The 19,891-nt window shown below is 41.4% G+C and overlaps 1 protein-coding gene across 1 annotated transcript in view; it reads left to right on the top strand.

Annotated features, from left to right (window-relative positions):
• The window catches only part of LONRF2 (LON peptidase N-terminal domain and ring finger 2), a 53,442-nt gene extending 33,835 nt beyond the window's left edge, over positions 1 to 19,607 (top strand). The window contains exons 7-12 of the mRNA XM_072135782.1: positions 2,147 to 2,261; positions 7,239 to 7,360; positions 9,510 to 9,668; positions 16,593 to 16,755; positions 17,682 to 17,831; positions 18,683 to 19,607. Of these exons, the coding sequence (XP_071991883.1) occupies positions 2,147 to 2,261; positions 7,239 to 7,360; positions 9,510 to 9,668; positions 16,593 to 16,755; positions 17,682 to 17,831; positions 18,683 to 18,841 (868 nt within the window). The 3' untranslated portion in view covers positions 18,842 to 19,607. The remainder of the gene's footprint in view (positions 1 to 2,146; positions 2,262 to 7,238; positions 7,361 to 9,509; positions 9,669 to 16,592; positions 16,756 to 17,681; positions 17,832 to 18,682) is intronic.
• The last annotated feature ends 284 nt before the right edge of the window (positions 19,608 to 19,891 follow it).

The raw sequence follows: 19,891 nt of genomic DNA, 5'->3' as shown, positions 1-19,891 counted from the left end.
CAGGATGTGACACGCTGAGTGTTATTTTAAAGTGAAGCATTCGGGTCTACCTGAGACAGCAGGGAGAGAAGGTACAGACAGGGTCAGATTATCATCGAAGCCCCTGCTCTTGGTTGTCAAGGGAAGCTCCAAAGGCAATCCGAATTTTCTCTCCTGTCAACAATATTGGTTTCCTCAGTAACGTTGAAGACTGTGGTATAGCACGGAGCAAAAATATTGCAATAGGTTACTGTCTAAATTGCTGTGTTGGCACTTTGCGATAAATAAGTAGGTTTGGATTGCAGTTTGGGCACTCGGTCTCAAAAAGGTTTGCCATCACTGGAATAGGCTATTGGAATGTAACAGCTAAAAATCACACTCCAGGTTTATTTTTTAATAGCATTTTTTTTTAAATCAAGTAGTTTTTATTAAAGGTTTTTACCTCTTTTTCCATACATCAATAAACAGTATGCATATTAACACAGAAAAATACTGCCGCAGGCAGCAAACATGAATTTAATCACAAGTACATATTATCACAGGCAAAATACCAAATTTTTCCCTGTTTCCACATTCCTGTACCATTTACTGTGCTTTTAATCTACCCGTAACACAAACATAATCCCAACAGCCCCCCTCCAAACCCCTCCCCGTGAGCCAGCTCCCTATTTGGACCATCTGATCCTAGATCTACTGTAATGTGTGTACCTTGAAATCCTTTATTCTAGACTCGCTCTGATTCTAACCTGAGGGCAAACCGGGATTATCGAACCATCTACCCCATATCTTTTCAAATTTAGGAATACAATTCCTTTTCACATATGTACTATATTCTAGTCGTATAACCGCATTCATGCGTTCTACAAACTTTTTTGTCTGGCGACCGAGGCCTTATCCAATGGGCAGCTATGACCTTTCTAGCCTGATACAGAGATCGCTGTATCGCAACATTAATGGGTTCAGTCAAATTATGGGCATTAAGCACCCCCAAGAGACATGCCAGAGGAGACTCTTCAACAGAAATGGAATAAACTTTACGTATGATATCTAAGACAGACTTCCATAAGGTTCCTAGTTCCCTGCACTCCCACATCATATGAAGTAGCCCAGTCTCCTCAGCTCCACACCTGGGGCATTCAGAATTTGGTCTAGCGCCTATTTGACACAACAATTGGGGGGACTTATATGCTCTGTGCAAGAGTAACAGGTGAGACATTCTGCGTGCTTCACTAGGGGAAAGAGTAGGTAGCAATTCCAGGGCTTCGGTCCATTGTTCTTCTGAAATAGGTCCCACATCCCTATTCCATTTAGTGAAGCATTTTAGCGGGATGTCCCTATTAGAGTCATTAAGCAAAACTGTATACGAATAAGAAATTAACCCTTTGGTAGAGTTTGCTTTTAAAATCCTATTCAGTGCCCCACTAGTACCCACCTCAATTGGCTCTTCCCTATTCTGTGTGTTAAACGCATGGCAGAGTTGTAAATATTGGTAAAACCAGGCATGTGGCAGTTGAAAGTCTTCTTGCAATTGGGCGAAGGTTTTACAACTATCATTTATACATAAATGTTTCAGTGTCTTCACCCCATTTGTCTCCCACAGAGTAAATCCCTCCAACCGGAAGATTTCTGGTAAAGCCGGATTGCGCCATAGCGGCGTATCTGAAGTATATTTGGGGATGCCCATAATTACTTTAGCTTTCTGCCACACCTTATGCATAAGGGATGGGGTCTTTTAATAGCATTTTAATAATTTATAGACCCATATTGTATATTATCTTTGTCCTCAAGGGGTTAAAACATGTTTGATTTGTAATAAAATATAAAGCTTTTGTATAAAGATAAGGGCATTGAGTAAATCCTTTATCTATTGCTTCTGTAGCAACAGCGCCACCATCTGTTAGAAAGTAGGCTGTTTCATATATTGCCATTAAATAACAGGAGGATTTTCTGTGTCATGTTGATACCGACCAGGGAGATTATCAGAGAAGGGAAATCAGAAAACAGATTAGTGTAAAGTAGGGCAGACATTGAAGAGGTACTATGGATATAGAATTTTACTGGTGTAATAGTAAGTTTATTGAGAAGTCTACATGTTTCCTGTGTACTGCTAATATCAGTCAGAGTAGCACACAACATATTAAGACTCTTTGTCATTCTGTTTGTTTAGGTTATTTTATGAGCCCGTAGCCACCCCATGTGGGCACACATTCTGCCTCAAATGCCTTGAGCGTTGCTTGGACCACAACCCTCATTGTCCCCTCTGCAAGGAAAACTTGTCACAGGTGAGTTTATAATCTGTGCTAATATTGTATAGCAATGGAAACAAAATAATACCTCTTTTCAGTTTTATGATCACTTAATGGCACTGGTAAGTAGATTGTGTAAAACATCCCTACAGGTTGAATTGGCATCACTGAAGCATGCCAGTGTGGGATCTTTTCAATCCTATGTCAGTCGTTACCAGTGCAGTTTCTAGGTAATTTGATGTACAGGGCTCATCTCAAAAAATTACGCATCTCCCCCTCCCCCGAGGTCATTAAAATATATATATTGTGCCCCAATTTTTAGCATAAACAGCCCCCCACCAAATTAAAACCATTAGAAACATGCATTTATGTATGAATTATAGAGTATGCAGCAACTACTAGGTTAGCCCAGACTTGTACAGAGCCCTCTAATTTACATGTGTACAGTACCCACATTAATACATGCAGCCCCCTTTCAATTCCTACTGTGTCCCCTGTAATAAATACAGATAGATACTGCCCCCCCCTCTATTTAATACGATCATTCCTTTAGTAGATATATCTAATAGAGTGGGTCACAGTGTATGTATATGTGTGGTGATGCATCTGTATACATATTTATGACCCCATTAATCCCACACTAAGCACTACGCTGGTAACCACAGGGAGAAAACTAAAGAATCCAAACGCTGAATATTAAGAATGGCAGCTTATAGGTATCCAGCGCACTGACCCCCATTACATAGGTATCCAATACACTGCCCCAGTATATAGGCATCCAGCATGCTGTCCCCCAAGTATATAGGTATCCAGCGTACTGCCCCCCAGTATATAAGTATCCAGCATAATGCCCCCCCCCAGTATATAAGTATCCAGCATAATGCCCCCCCAATATATAGGTATCCAGCGCACTGATCCCCATTATATATGTGCCCAGAACGCTGCTCCCAGTATATATGTATGTGTCCAGTGCTCTGCCCCAGTATATATGTATGTATGTAAGTATAAGCCAACTTAAGTATAAGCCGAAATCCCTAATTTTAACACAAAAAACTGGGAAAACCTATTGACTTGAGTATAAGCCGGGGGGGAAATGCATTGGTCACAGCCCCCGTGTATATAGCCTGCAAGTACCCCCTAGTATATTGCCTGCCAGCCCCTGTGGTAAATAGTCTGCCAGCCCCTCTAGTATATAGCCTGCCAGGCTCTCTAGTACATAGCAGTATATGATGAGATCGATCAGACAACCTAGGGTTAAAGTACCCTATGGAGTTTGAAAATTAGTAAAAATAAAAAGTTTTAAAAAAAAATTATTTAAAAAAACCTAAAAATTCAAATGCCCCCCCTTTCCCTAGAACTGATATAAATATAAATAAACAGTAAAAATCCTAAACACATTAGGTATCGCTGCATCTGAAATTCCCTGATCTATCAAAATATAATAACAGTTTTTCACTGCATTTAACCCCGTAACAGAAAATATCGCCCAAATTCGAGAAAGGCACTTTTTAACCATCTGGAATAATATAAAAAAATTCAAGTGATTAAAAGGTTGCAAAGTCCTTAAAAATGGTAGCATTAAAAAAGGCATCCTCAGCTCCATATAAAAAAAAGTTATTAGCGCCAGAAGATGATAAAATAAAAAAAAGATTTTTTTTTTTTGGACAGGAGGTTTTAACCCCTTTTGTGTCTAAGCCATTTTAGACCTTGAGGACCAGGCCTGATTTTTAAAATTTGCCCTATGTTATTATAGGAGGTTATAACTTTTTGACGCTTTAACATATCCAGGGGATTTTGAGATATGTCTTCATTTTCATAGTTCAAAATTTTCTGCTTTTCAGGCAGATAGTCGTAGAACCCAAGTAACTTTATAACTAACATTTCCTGAATGTCTGCTTTATATCGGCATAGTGTTTTGCGCATCCTCTCTCTTTTCTAGGTTGTTAGGAGGTTCAGAATTTTGGGAGCAATTTTTCTCATTTTTATGAAAAACGCCTCACTTCCTCAGCTTTAACTGACTGTGAGAGGCCTAAACAGCAGTAAACCCCCATAAATAATGCCATTTTAGAAACTACACCCCTCAATGTGTAAACAATCAACTTTAAGAAGTATGTTAACCCTTTAGATGCTTCACAGGGGTTAAAACAAAATGGAGGTAAAATTTATAATTTACATTCACAAAGTATTAAATGTCAAAAAACTCCACAAAGTTTGATACCCAATGTCTCCCGAGTCAGCGGATGCCCCGTATGTGGTGGTGACTGCTGTATGGGCACACGGCCGGGCATAGAAGGGAAGGAGGTGCCATTCAGAGCAGATCTTCAATGTCGCATCTCGCAGGCTATAAAATGTTTATTTTTTTGTAATTTGGACATATGGGGGATTATTTTTTTTTTGTGGATGAGATCCACTTTTCAGGTACATAATACAGGGGGGCTCAATAGCTAATAATCAGATTTTATTAACTTTCTTGGTGGTGGTTAAAAATTAAAATCATTAATTTTTGTTTATGGTTTTTAGCATTTTTTTCCTAGGACGTTCACCGTACCATAAAAATAATGTGTTATCATTATTCTATGGGTCATCATGATTATGGCGATACCCTATTTATATGGCTTTTTTATGGTTAACTTGTTTTGCATAATATAGAACACATTTTGTGAGAAATTAGCTTGTTTTTGTATCGCCATGTAACAAGGGGCAGAACATTTATATTTTTTTTGTTTACAGCGCTGGTTTAGAGCTTATTTTTTGCGGGACGAGCTGTACTTTTTCTTGGTATAATGTTGGGGTACATTTTACTTTTTGATCACTTTTTATGCACTTTTTATGCGGACAGATGTGAAAATGTAATAATTTTTGTGAGGGTTTTTTGTGTGTTTTTTTTTTTTTTTTTACGGCGTTCACCGTTCAGGTTCAGTGACCATTTTATTTTATTGTACGGGTTGTTACGGACGTTGTGACACCCAATATGTTGTGGGTTTTTTTTGTGCTTTTCACTTTTTTTATGTTTTATATGATTACTGCATGGGACAGGACTTAAGGGGACTTTTATTCTTTTTAAATAATTTTTTTTTTAGTTGCACCTTTTTTTTTAACTTTTTTTTTTTACTGTTTTATTTTGTCCCAGGGTGGGACATGAACAAGTGATCATTTGATCACTTGTTAATTGTAATATGCTGCAATACTAATGTATTCAAGCATATTACATAGTCAGCCTATGCATACTGCAGAGGCTGACAGCTGCACTGTTAGATTGTGCACAGTGCATGATCCTAACAGGCAGCTACTATAGGCAGCCCTGGGGTCCTGATCAGAACTCAGGGTTGCCATGGTAACGATCGGCACCTCCGCGCCCTGCACGGAGAGTGGTGATCGTCGCGCCGATGCACCATAGACGCCACTATGACCGCGGCGTCTATAGGGTTAAACAGTCGGGATCGCGATAGTCACGATCCCGGCTGTTACTGCGGGATCCCAGCTTACCGTGTACCGCTGGGATCCCGCAACGATCGCAAGGGCTCAGCTTCTGAGCCCGGGCGATCGCCATGACGTGATTCTACGTCAAGGTGCGGGAACGACCCGCATCCTATAATGTAGAATCGTGTCAAGGTGCGGAAAGGGGTTAATTTTTGTAAATGTATGAAAATATTATAAAACCTATACAAATTTGTGATCGCACCGACCCAAAAAATAAAGTCATGTCATTTGGGGCACACAGTAAACACAGCCGTAAAATCCAAGCCCACAAGAAAATGGCCCAATGCGTTTTTTCTCCTTTTTCACTGCATTTGGAATTCCCCCCCCTTTCCATTACATGGCATGAAATATTAATTACTGTCACTATGAAGTGAAATTTGTTACACGGCAAACAAGCCGTCACAGAGCTCTTTACGTGTAAAAATAAAAAAGTTATAGAGTTTTGAAGGTGGGGAGTGAAAGATGGAAATGAAGAAACAAAAAGGGCCCGATCGTTAAGGGGTTAAAATGGAAAAACCGTTCAATACCTGGATTTCTAGCCAATCGATACTCCAGGTGATCACTGCTCCAGCAATCAGATGAAAAGCGGGGGCAGAAAGTGAACTAGTAATGAAGCTCAAGAGCTGATGCCGGTCCAACTTGTCACCAGAGCTGAACCGGCACCGGTCAGCACTGCCGCGCACCAGTATAACGCCTGCAATTGGAGTGAACACCAATCAGTGAACATGGTATATGCCGTGGTCACTTCCTCATACAGTGCTACACCAGTGGCCATTGTTCTTAACCTTCCCATTAGACACGAGCTCCACCTGTTGAGAGACAGGCAGAAAATACTTCCTTCTGGGGGTCCCTTTGCCCGCAATCAACACCCTCCCGCTCTGCTTTTAGGGGTCGTTGAAATGTCAATCTTTGCTATAGCAGCCCAGGGGTCTGATCAGGACCCCCCAGGTTGACCATAGTCAGAGCCTGTAGCATCTGCATTGGCTGGCAGTTATAATAAGTGATCGGATGTTTGCTTGATCATTTCCCATAGTGGGAATTAAAACCCTTAATAAAAAAAATAAAAGTAAAAAAAACAATAAAAGAATAAAATGCCCCTATTATATATAAACATTACATATAATGAGGGGAAAAATCATTGCACAAACCCTAAACATATGGTATCGCCACCTACCTCATCTCATCAAACGAAAAATGCAATAGAAAGTGATCAAAAGTGTTTTTACTACAGAATGGTAATAGTGTAAAGTACAGCTTTACTTATAAAAAAAACTATAACATACTATAACAATGTTTTTTTTGTGAAAAGTATTGTATTGAGTATCTTGATAATTTTTCAGGCATCATATGGCACTCACAATTCTAATATCGTTGTGATACTACTATACTGAGATGTTATTGTCTGTGTTTTGTGTGACCTCACACAAAACACAGGAAATGTGTGATTTTGAGTGCTTTGTGTTGCTGTTGTTCTATTGTCTTCACATATGGTAAGCATAGCTAATTATATAATTCCTGCTTGCTTTCACCTAGTATCTGGCAAGTAGAGCTTACAAGAAGACGCTTCTGACGGAAGAGCTAATTATACGTTACCTACCAGAAGAGCTAAGTGAACGAAAGAAACTCTATGATGAGGAAATGAAGGAGCTATCAAAGTAAGTTATTTGAAATTGTTAAGAAGGTTAATAATATGGAATATGATTTCAGCCCAGGCATTATTTCAAAGGATTTGGAGTCCTTGAAACCTTTCACTAATATATGCCTATGTATAGCCGGGAAAGGGAAATGGACAGTTCCCCGCTATTATATGGTAATATTAAGGCAAAAAAACATTTTTCTTTCTTAGACTTTTGATCTTGCAGTATTTCATACTTTTATAAAATATTATTATAAAAATTGTAGTGAAAACATTTAAAATTCTTAATGGGTAACCGTGAAGGAAACTGTGACTTTTTGAACCCCTGAAGGGTACGCAGGGTTACTTAGTTATCCTTTTATAGACACTCCCAGAACGTGCGGGTTCTGAGAGGCGCAGGAAGTGACTTAAAATGGTCCACACAACTTCCAGATATGGCACAACAATAAATCACAACCCTGAACTCAAGGAGCTGCCACCAGTTCTCCTTTAATATAAGCCCGGTCCGTAATGCGATTATAAAGGGTGAGGAACCAACGCGGTACCATGTATATATGCGAGACTCTGACGTGGGAATTCGTGGATCGAAAAAAAAGAGCAACACAGATTAGATTTTATATTTAATTGCCCTAAGGGCACACTAGACAAAACAATATATACAGTTGAGATATATACAGTTACACAGAGTAGCACTACAAGTAACAGCAGTTAGTTACCTTGTGTGTGTTGGGTCTAATGGAACCTTTCAGTCCACACCTTAAGATCCTTCTCTGCTCTTGATGTTAAAATGTTTCCCAGACAAAAGATGCCTGATTATATCAGGTCACACCTCTGCACACCCAACTAAAGGAGTCATGGGTCCCTCCTACCTGGTATTACGGCCAGAGCCCTGGAGAAGCCATAGCTTCTCAAGGGGAAGTTGTAGGGTCATGGTTCTGGTATCATTGGATTGAAACTAACCCATTTGCTGTGGTCCTATCCAGAGATATTGATATCTCTGGATCCAAGGATACTCGAGCCCCGGGAATTGGACTATTGTGATCTCCTGAAAATAACCGAATTCCGAAAATGTATTTGCTCTTCTGGTGAGATGGACCATAACTTTTCCTATTCAACCTATTGGTTTAAAAGTTTTTATGGCTCTTTGTCTGTTCAAGAATTAGGAGGGGGGGGGGAGATGCCTGGAGACAATTCAGCTGCAGAGGTCCTTTGAAGCTACACCTCCTGGAGTGATCGTAAACGGCCTAGCTCAATTAGGCCAATTAAGCTGAGGCTAGGGGAAAGTGGGGTAGGAAACTGACCCCTCCCCATGGTCACATTTATCATGGTAACCTCCTCCTAATTAGTCCAATCCCACTCTTTATAAAAAAAAAAAAAGAAATATATAACACTTAAAGGGGTTGGCCACTTTACCTCATTGGCAAACTCTGTGTAGTGCTGCGTAATCTGTGTGGACTATATAAATAAAGGAATTATTATTATTATTATGTTTTTTTCTAATGTGTGTGTAAGTGTGGGGCAGGATATTAGGTAATTTACCAATCAGAACTGCTTTCTTGGTATGTGAAGTGAAGCCCCCTGTCATTTACCTCATCAGCCAGACATTCCTGTCCATAATATGGCTGCATATAGAGCGTCATGTGATCTCTATGTGGCGGATGTTCATGGACAGTTAGAGATCACATGACCCTCTAGCCATTTCATGGACAGGAATGTCTGGTTGATGAGGTAAAAGACAGGAGGATTCAGTTCACATATCAAGAAAGTGCTGCAGAACAATTAATAGATGTATATTGGTAAATTACCTAATATCCTGCTACCACACTTACACAAACACATTACAAAATACATGAGGTAGTGGCCAACCCCTTTAACAGCAAATGTCTGAGATCATAGTGCCCGTTTACCGCGATCTGTAGAGGAGGAGCTTCCCTACTTAGCGTGAGCAAAATTACATTCACATTCATCTTCACTAAAAGCCTACATCCTTAGATGAGAAATAGAACAATTTTTTATGACTTTCCATAATTTCACTAAATATGAAAAAAGTAGTCATTTATTATAGATTTTTGGAGTCAGTCAGTCCATTTTACCTCCAATACTTATAAAACGATGTTTTATTAACATAAAATAATTATATTGACATCTATATTTTTATCTTGAAACAGCTTGAATAAAGATGTTCCAATATTTGTGTGTACTATGGCCTTCCCAACAATTCCTTGCCCTCTTCACGTGTTTGAGCCTCGGTATCGCCTAATGATCAGAAGAAGCATGGAGACAGGAACAAGGCAGTTTGGCATGTGCATAGCTGATGAGCTGAAAGGGTGTGTATGCTGAATTCTGTATTAGAACAGATCATTAATGTAAGGGAATAGATTACATACATTTAAAGTTTTAGATTCACAATTGGAAAAAATGGTTCCTCCATATGACATATAGTGGAGCTGACTTTCTATTATTTATACTGGACATTTTCATTAATAAGCAATGCAATTGCTGGTAGTTGGCTCAAAGAGGTTTAACTCTATATTAAAGTCTTTCATCAAAATTTTCAGTTCTGCAATGTAAGTAATACTGGTAATGATTTTGACTGTCAATCAAAAAAAGATGTCACGAGAATTTTACCCCTCACCCTAGTAATAACTGGTAAATGGTAAAAAGCCCTAAAATGATCTGCTACTGAGGCACTGTACCATGATTTCAGCAGTTTTTGATATGCAAATGAGTAGACGAAGAGTCAATTCTTTTTTTTTTTAATCAAAGCTTTTTTTATTAAACATTTTTAACATTTTTTACAAACATTTTCCCTTTATCCCCCCTCCCACCCACCCACCCACTAGCAGACAAACTCCCCCGTTTTTGAACTGTCCGGACAATATACATATCGAACATTACCCCTTCAGGATTTAATACATATACATGTACTGCCTATACATTTTTTGTTAACATGCTATACACCAGTTTTATACATATATATACACATTTACAGGAATGCTGTAAGTGGGTTACGGAGTAAATGAGTTGTCGGTAGACCAGGGGTGTCTATCCACTGCCCCCATATATATTCAAACTTCGTATTTGCCTTCCTCTTGCAATAGACCCCTTTTTCAAGTCTGATTATGTTGTTCATTTTCTTGATATACGAGTCAGGAGCCTCAGTACGCAACCAGTACATGGCTATGAGTTTCCTAGCTTGGTATAGCATTCTACTGACTCCTATCAATGTACCATCTGACAAGCTGTCACTTTCTATGAATCCCAGCACGCAGACCAGGGGAGTTTTTTGTAGGACCAATCCAAACACCCGCTCAATGAGTTTTAATACATCTTTCCAAAATTGCCCTATTCTCTGACAGTCCCACATCATGTGCATTAAGTGAGCACCTTCTCTCCCACACCTAGGGCAGCAATCATCTCCACGAAGCCCTGTCCTAAGCAACCACTGCGGTGTGCGATACACCCTGTGTATTAAATATAATTGTGATAATCGATGTGCCTCACACAGTGCCAGTGTGGGTGCTTTCTCCAATATATCCGCCCACTGCTCTTCTGAGATTGGGCCCATGTCCTCCTCCCATTTATTCAGATTGGTAAGGGGATTCTGTTTATGTTGTTCCTCTAAGGCCCCTTCTCCACTGGCGTTTTTCACGCGCGAGTTCTGCGCGTGCATTTGACGCTCAGAACTCGCATTGCACTCTGTCCCATAGTATTCAATGGGTCTTTCTCCATTTGCGTGGTTTTCAACGCGCGTGCTTGCGTTCGTTTGCACGCGCGTCAAAATCGCAGCATGCTCTATTTTTGCGAGTCACGCGCAATTTTCACGCCCCATTCAAGTCTATGGAGATGCATCAAGAACGCATTGCACTCGCAATCATTGCAAGTGCAATGCGAGTGCAATGCGTTTTAAACGTAAGGGTTGCTAGGTGACCAGAATAACAGTATTTCCCCTGCTCGCGAACGATCATTTAATTAAAAAAACACAATGAAGAACATTGAAGAATAGACTAAAACCAGTGAACACAGTGAAAACAGTGACCACAGGATCATTTAAGATAAAAACACAGTGCAGAACACAGTGCAGAATAGATTACAGATGTTCGGCACATCTGCTTACTTGTCGGGAGATACGCGCGGAGCGGTGCGAACAAAATAGCATGTGAAGAACAATATATATGTGTGTAAAGAACACATTGCAGATGTTTCCATACATCTGCAATGTCTTCTTCACACATATATATTGTTCTTCACATGCTATTTTGTTCGCACCGCTCCGTGCGTATCTCCCGACAAGTAAGCAGATGTGCCGAACATCTGTAATCTATTCTGCACTGTGTTCTGCACTGTGTTTTTATCTTAAATGATCCTGTGGTCACTGTTTTCACTGTGTTCACTGGTTTTATTCTATTCTTCAATGTTCTTCACATCTGCTAACTTGTCGGGAGATAATATACGCGCGCGGAACAGTGAAGAATAGATCGCAGATGTTTGCAACTTATCAGAAGACATTATTTTTCAATTAAATACAACATTTTATTCCCGAACCTTGGTCCCTTTGAAAAAGTCCCATTGACTTAAAAAAACGCGCGTGAAAAACGCACCGAAAACGCAAAAAAACGCGAACAAAAATGAAACAAAAACGCAGCAAAAACGTCAGCTTTTCACGCATTGCACCCTGACGTGAAACGCAACGCTAGTGTGCAAGAGGCCTAACAGTATAGTATATATTCTGGAGATGAACCCTTTGGTTCCGTCTGTGGCTGTCATCTCATCCATAATCTCATGGCTATTAATGTGTACTGCCTCCCCTCTATGTTGCATTTCCAGGGCGTGTCTAAGTTGCAGATACTGATAAAATAACCCTTGTGGAAGGTTGTACTCCTCCCGAAGATTTTCAAATGTTTTAACCACCCATCCTTCGTACAATTGAGTAAGAGCATGGATACCCTTGGTCTCCCATCTCCTAAAGCCCTCCAACCACATTATTTTTCCCAGACCTGGGTTTCTCCAAAGTGGAGTGAATAATGTGTAGCCCTCTACTCGCAAGACTCCTTTAATTTTCTGCCAGACTTTGCTCATCAGCGTCATTGTTGGAATGTGGTCTGGTGGCCTACCCTGCGCTCCCAATTCCAGGATATATAGTGGAGGTCTCGCCCCTCCCAGATGTCTTAAAAGCTTTTCAGAGGTACCCCGACTAATGTCCGGTCGCCATCCCTTGAGATGCTGAAGTTGTGCAGCCAGGAAGTATAGCCATGGGTTAGGCACCGCCAATCCCCCCTGAGTTTTGGCCCTTTGTAGAGTCTCCAGTTTGATCCTCGCTGACTTTTTACGCCAAATAAAGGCTCTGAATAGCTTTGTTACTTTAGTAAACATCTGTACAGAAATCCACACTGGTGAATTGTGCAGTATATATAAGAATTGAGGCATGAGCACCATCTTGCATAGATTCGTTCTCCCTATGACTGATAGAGGGAGTTTGCACCAAGCGTCTACCTTTACATTTGACCTAGCTACCAGTGGTTCCATGTTAAGGGCTACATAATCCTGCACCCTTGGTGATATCCAGATGCCTAAATATTTAAATTTGGGAACCATTTGTATTTGATGTAAATCCACTTCATCTGGCATGGGGTCCAGTGGCATCATCACTGATTTATGCCAATTAATGGTCAGTCCAGAGTATTGGCCAAATTCGGATAGTATGCTCATAATGGGCCCCAATGACCTATCTACTTCCCTAACAAACAGTAACATGTCATCAGCATACAATGCGATGCGTTCTTCCACATCCCCGTATTTAAAGCCTTGGATGCTTGTGGAAGCTCTTATGAGGCATGCCAGTGGCTCAATAGCCAGAGCAAAGAGGAACGGGGACAGTGGACACCCCTGCCTAGTGCCTCTATGAAGCGAGAAGGGTGAGGACAGAAGCCCTTGGCATTGGCCCTTATTTGGGCCCTTGGGGCCTCGTATAACATTTGTACCCACTTTATATATCTTGGTCCTAGCCCCATCCTTTTCATGACCGCCCATAGAAAAGGCCATTCAACGCTGTCGAATGCCTTGGCGGCATCCAATGATAAGATGGCTCTGGAGCCCTCCCCCTCCTTCTGCATTTGTATATTAAGGAACAGCCGTCTAATGTTTATAGCTGTAGATTTACCCGGCATGAATCCCGTTTGGTCTTCATGAACCAAGTCAAGAATGACCCCCAGCAATCTATTGGCTAATGCCTTGGCTATTAGTTTTACGTCAGTGCACAATAAGGAGATCGGACGATAGGACTCCGGTTGTAACAGGTCCCTATCCGGTTTGGGCAGGACTACTATTATTGCATCTCTCATGGAATCTGGGAGTTTGCCTATTTCCTCTGCCACCTTGAAAACTTCTAGTAGTTCCGGTAGTAAAAGGGACCCATATGTCTTGTATACTTCCCCCGGGAGACCATCCGTCCCTGGTGCCTTTTCATTCGGGAATGCCTTTAACGCCGTCTCTAGTTCCTCTAGGGTGAGAGGGCCATCTAAAGTGTTCCTCTGGTCATCAGTTAGTACCGGTAGGGTCACTGTATCTAAAAAGGCCTCAAAAATAGTTGTTGAAGTCCCCAATAATTAATATGGGTAGCTCCGGGGACTCTGCCGCCAAAGCCAATATTCTATTTAAGATGCTCACCGCAAAGGGTGGCGGAATGTAAACTGCTATAATATACATTTCCTTATGGTATAATTTGCATCTGAGAGCTATGAATCTCCCCTCAGAGTCAACAGTGCATTTTATGCTTTGAAAGGGTATTGACTTGTGTATTAGAATACTTACACCCCTTGAGTGTGAGGTAAATGTGGAATGATAATTAGCACCAACCCAGCCACGGCCCAGATGCGTTCCAGTAGTGTCTGTTAAATGCGTCTCAGAGAGACAAAACACAGCTGGTTGGTATTGTTTCAGGGCAGTAAATACGGCATATCTTTTGGCAGAGTCCCCAAGTCCCCTCGTATTCCATGCTATTATTTTCAGTTTAACCACCATCGTATTTCCATACTCTCCCAAGTGTATAAGCGTACAAGTTATCCTTATGCATATTTCCGGACCTAACATAAATCCCCAACTTTACATACACACATAACCCCCCGTGCCGTTGGCACAACCTGGGGAAGAAAAAATAGTAGCTATAGCCAACATTTCTCATTTCGTTTCCTTACTTAACAGTGTAATAATCAAAGAGTCACTGCCCGCTGAGCTTACTCGAGTAGACAATGCACCCCATCCCGGGGATCATTCCCTCCATAGGACCATTTCAACTTGGTTATCGTAATAAAAGTACCTTTCATGGGATTGTCAGTCCCGCCTAGGACTTCGCCTGCGTAACTCCTGCTCATGTGCATCCAACCAGGCAGTAGCTTCTGCAGGCGAATTGAAAAAATGGGTAGCCTGTAGAGCAATCACCCGCAATTTAGCTGGGTAAAACATAGAATATTGCAATTCCAATTGCCTTAGCCGACTCTTGACCCCGTGGAATGTTGCCCTCCGTTTTTGCACCTCTGCTGAGAAGTCGGGGAAGAAGGATATACGGCTGCCATTAATTTGTATTTTCTCTTTTTCTCTTGCTTTACGTAGAATAATGTCCCGATCTCTATAATGCAATATGCGGATAAGGACTGGACGTGGGGAGTTCCCCGGTGGCAATGGTCTTGATGGGACTCTGTGGGCCCTCTCCACCGCAAACAGAGGTGTCAAGGTTTCGCGCCCAAATGTGGACAGCAGCCATTGCTCAAAATACTCATTGGGGTTGCGGCCTTCCACCTTCTCAGGGACCCCTATTAGTCGAACATTGTTCCTCCTCAGCCTGTTCTCCATGTCGTCCTGCTTTGCTAAGACCGCCGCTAAGGTGGATTGCATGCGGGATACGTCACGTCTCACAGACGGTAGCTGATCCTCTACTTTTCCCACTCTGCCTTCTAAGGCCCCCACTCTTTCTGACACTTGTTGCACATCATGTCTGATAATGGTGAGGTCTTCTTTCACTCCTCCAACCAGCATTGTGAGGGAGGCTATAGCATTATTGCAGCTATGCACTGCATTGAGCACTTCCTGTAATGTGGGTTCTGTCTCTTTTTTAGCCTGTGTAATGGCTGCTGCAGCTGGGATATCATTTACACGTGGTCCTCTATGTGGTTTAGGTGTATCTGGGGCCTTGGACCTAGTAGCGGGCGCCATGTTTGCTGCTGGGGATGGCAGTGTCGGCCAGTCATTACTTTCAGCCTCACCTCCGTCTTCTGTAGGCATCCGTGCCGTCGGCCCGTTAGATCCCATCTGCCCATGGGCGAACCGCTGCAGGCGGTTCGCCACTGCTGCGGGATCAATGGCGCCTCCGCTCCCCGCCTTCTGGGTGCCTTGCGCCGCTTCCTCCGGCACCTCCTTTGTCCGTTTTTTGCTGCTGCCGCCAGCCATCCGCGCTGCTCCTTAGCTCCCTTCAGCAGTCCGGTCCTCACAGAGGGCACCCCCGGTTCTAATAAGGTGCAAATCAGGATAAATTAACAGGTGCCCAGCGGGAGCTCCTCAGCGTGCGTCCTCTCACATCTCCGGCCAAGCCACGCCCCCAAAGAGTCAATTCTGAATAGAAGAGTCAGGCTTTCTCCAGGCTGCCAGACAGGAAGTCTTCTCCCTGGTCACTTCCTGTCCTTACCAGAATGCTACCCCTCTCACAGCACTGTTTGAAACTGCAGGTCACTATTTCGCACACCTCCTGATGGGTGGTGGTGGGCAGAATCAACATAGGCAGAAAAGGTTTGTGGAGCGATTTTACTGGTGGGAGGTGGCAGATTTAAGATGGGAGGACTGCACGTCACTTTTTAACAAAGGCTCAGTGGGGGAGTGAGTAAGGTTTTTTTGTGCCTGTTCTTGAGGACAAATGTTTTAGTAGTTACAGTTTTGTACAAATTGTTCTATAACCAAAAGAACTCAAATATTCAAAAGATAACAGTCAATTTCAATTTTCATTTACTTAGTTTAGAAAATAAAGCACAATATAATTTTGGCTTGCACAGCTGTTGACATCTTTGTTGCATTGCTACTCCTTGAAACCCTTTTAGAAAGAGAGGAAATTCTAATTGCCAAAAATGTAGAAAAAATGTAGGTTTATATTTTTTTAATAAATAATAATGCACAGAGCTTGCCAAATCAGTCCTGTCCCCAATTTAATCAACCTACCAGTATGTTTTCTGGAAGAGTGAAATAATAATTTTATCTTTTTATTTTAGATTTGCGGACTATGGATGCATGTTACAAGTGAGAGATGTTAAGTTTTTCCCCGATGGCCGTTCAGTGGTGGATACAATAGGCCTGAGCAGGTTTAAGGTGTTGAGCCATGGACAAAGAGATGGTTACAACACTGCAAATATTGAATATCTTGAAGATAAAAAGGTAAAAAAAAAATCAAAACCTTAACATGAAACCGTAGTTATATAGGGGAAATGTTTCTCTGAGGCCTCATGCACACGAACGTGTGCTTGCCCAGCCAGGTGCAGGATAATGGAGGGGTGTGTGCTACTCAGCCCTCCCCTCTACACTGAAAACCGAGCGGCTGCCGCCACAAAACAGCACATTATAGGACATGTCCCATACTTTGCCTTGCATTTGCCCTGCAAGGTCGCTGTGAGTGCTTGATGATCCCTTGCCATAAACCTCTATGGGGACCGTGATCTGGCTGCAAATTTTGCGGCCAGATTATGGCCCTCCCCTAATAATCATGTGCATGAGGCCTAATACTGATGGTGGAAACACAATGGGCAAAGGATATTGTGCAAATTCACAACCATAAGGCACAAAAATTAAGCCAAGCACAATTCCTGGTCAGCCTGTGCCTACTGAATCTGGAGGTTGCCTTCATTAACCCCTTCCCGATGCCCGCCATACTTTTACGACGCAACATCATGCTGGATGCATGGAAAAGGCTCACAGGCTGAAGCATGGGTTTTTGCTGCTCAGTATGCAAATTTGTTACAGTTTGCCACCGGCACATAATAACAGATCATGGGCAAAATCCCCATATACTGCTATAGTGTAGTATGGCAATAGGTGGTCCGATTGATCCTACCATATAAGGTTAAAGTACCCTGGGAAGTAAATTTTTTATTTTCTTCAAAATGTAGCATTTCTAGGTTTAATGAAGACAACATCCAGATTTGGCAGGATAATGCTATCTAGTAAGAGCTTGATTTTTGTGTTTAATAGTGGGATATTTCCTTTAAAGATTCAGTATTGTTGCAATTACACTACATGTAAAATATATATTATATAATAATAGAATAAGACCTTACTGTGTATCTCCACTTTCACTTTCTATTCAGGTTGAAGGACAGGAATATGAAGAGCTCCTCCTGTTAAACAATTCTGTGTATGATCAAGCATTGACCTGGTTTTCTTCTCTTAAGGACAATTTGAGAGCACAAATTCTAAACCATTTTGGTTCAATGCCAAACAAAGATCCAGATCCACAGGTCAGTCCATGATAAACCGTGTACAGAAAACTATAATGTATTCCGTAACCTTTAGCCCCATAGGGCAAAAAGACCTACCTATACGTCTTGTAGCGTAGGGGGGAGTATGAAGAGGGCTCACAGGCTGAGGCCTCTTCATACTAACCGGGTGGTTGCTGCACAATGAAGCAAACACCCGTCGCTAACACCCGCGATCGTTGCTGGCACAGCCATCTTGGCTACAATCGTCGTCATCGGGGAGCTGCGATCCGTTGCCATGACAGCTTCGGGTCACACAAAGAACTGAGGATATCGTTGTTCTCAGCTATCTATTACAATGTAGGTTATAATGTTTTCATATATGTACAAAAATTCAAACACCTATACAAATTTGGTATCCCAGTGATCATACTGATGAATGAAGTAGACCTGTCATTTGGCGCGCACAGTGAAGGTCGTAAAAATCCAAGCCCACAAGAAATGGCATGGAATATTAAATACCATCACTATAATGTGCAATTTGTTACGCAGAAAACAAGCCCATACACAGCCCAAAAACTAAAAAGGACCTGGTCCTTAAGGGGTTAATAATAAAAAGTAGTGCTAATGAACATTGACCAGGGTATATTAGGTCCCATTGGGTAGTACAGAAAAACTGTCAAGTTGTAGTTCTTTTCATGTTTTTAACTTGCATAAGTTTGTATTTTTTAGCCATAGTCACTGTTGGAAACCACTGATCTCTTGTAGTCAGCACACATCTGATTTAACTACTACAGTTCAAGTATACAGTTACAGACAAGAATAGGGATTTATTGTGAAAATTATTACGCATTTTGTTAATTTAAGTTTTTGGGTTTTTTTTGTCATTTCAGTCTAGCTCGAGTGGCCCGGCCTGGTGTTGGTGGATGCTAGCAGTGCTGCCCCTAGAAAACAAAGCTCAGCTTACAATCCTGGCCATGACATCTTTGAAAGATCGCCTGCATGCCATCAGACGCGTCTTGTTATTTGTTACTCGTAAAAGACCCAGATGACAGAGGTTTTCATCTGATCTTTGGACTTCTTTTTTATTATTATTAATATAATATTTTTATTTTAAGAAACCGCTTTTCTCTGCACTGAGGGACACTTTTTTTAATATTCATTGTCTTGAAATTTATCTGAACTCTTTCTGTGAAAATACCATGCAGTGAACAAACAACATTGCTACCTGGTTTATCTTGCCTCCATGCACTCTACTGGTGGTTGATTATCATCAGATAATCATTTGATGCTACCAATCACCTGGAGTGCCTTTGTATAGACACAAATGCAATCCTGCAACCTATATATTGTCTATGTATTTTCAATTTCAGCTGCATTCTCAAATGTGTTGTCAACTTCACAGTAGGTAAAATTTAAGAGTGGGAGAGTCGAAACATAGGTGCACAGTGGCCAATCTGACTTCCATACTCAAACTAAGGCATATGCAATATGTTAAGTTGTGAAAGTAGAAATCAGTTGTACTTAAAATAGTACTAAATGTGTTCCACATGCAACCAGCATAAAATTAATTATACCAACCATGTATAACAAAAAAAGTAACAAAGAAAATATTAATAAATAAAATAAATGACAACACACAGAGCACCAGCGGAACATGGACGCTGCCATATTGGCTCCAGGATCTGTCTTTGCTGAAGATCTGTAGCAGTGTGCCACCTTTAAAAAGGTTATAGATATTTAAGGTGGGGAGTGACAAATGGAAACTCAAAAAGAAAAAAGGCCAAATCATTAAAGGAAATCAACCATTAAAAAAAACACCTAGAAATACTCACCCACGCTCCACTTGATGTTGATCCAGGCGCTATCCTATCGCTAAGCTTGACACACTGGGATCGCCTACAATAGAAACTTCTGCATCCGCCAAAAGTTGCAAAGTATGACTAGACTGTCTCAAAGGGGTTGACCCACAAAGCAAGTTGTGACAATCTCCATGAGCTCCATAAAAATGAATGGCTCATCCCATGCAAGCGTGACCGGCTGCTCCTTTCATCTCGGGTTGTAATGGGTATACGTTGGACCCCTGTTCTCGTAGTTAAAGG

Source organism: Engystomops pustulosus, chromosome 2 (assembly GCF_040894005.1).
Source record: "Engystomops pustulosus chromosome 2, aEngPut4.maternal, whole genome shotgun sequence".
NCBI lineage: Eukaryota > Metazoa > Chordata > Amphibia > Anura > Leptodactylidae > Engystomops > Engystomops pustulosus.
Note: the sequence above shows the minus strand (reverse complement) of the source record. Positions and strands in the feature narration are given on the sequence as shown.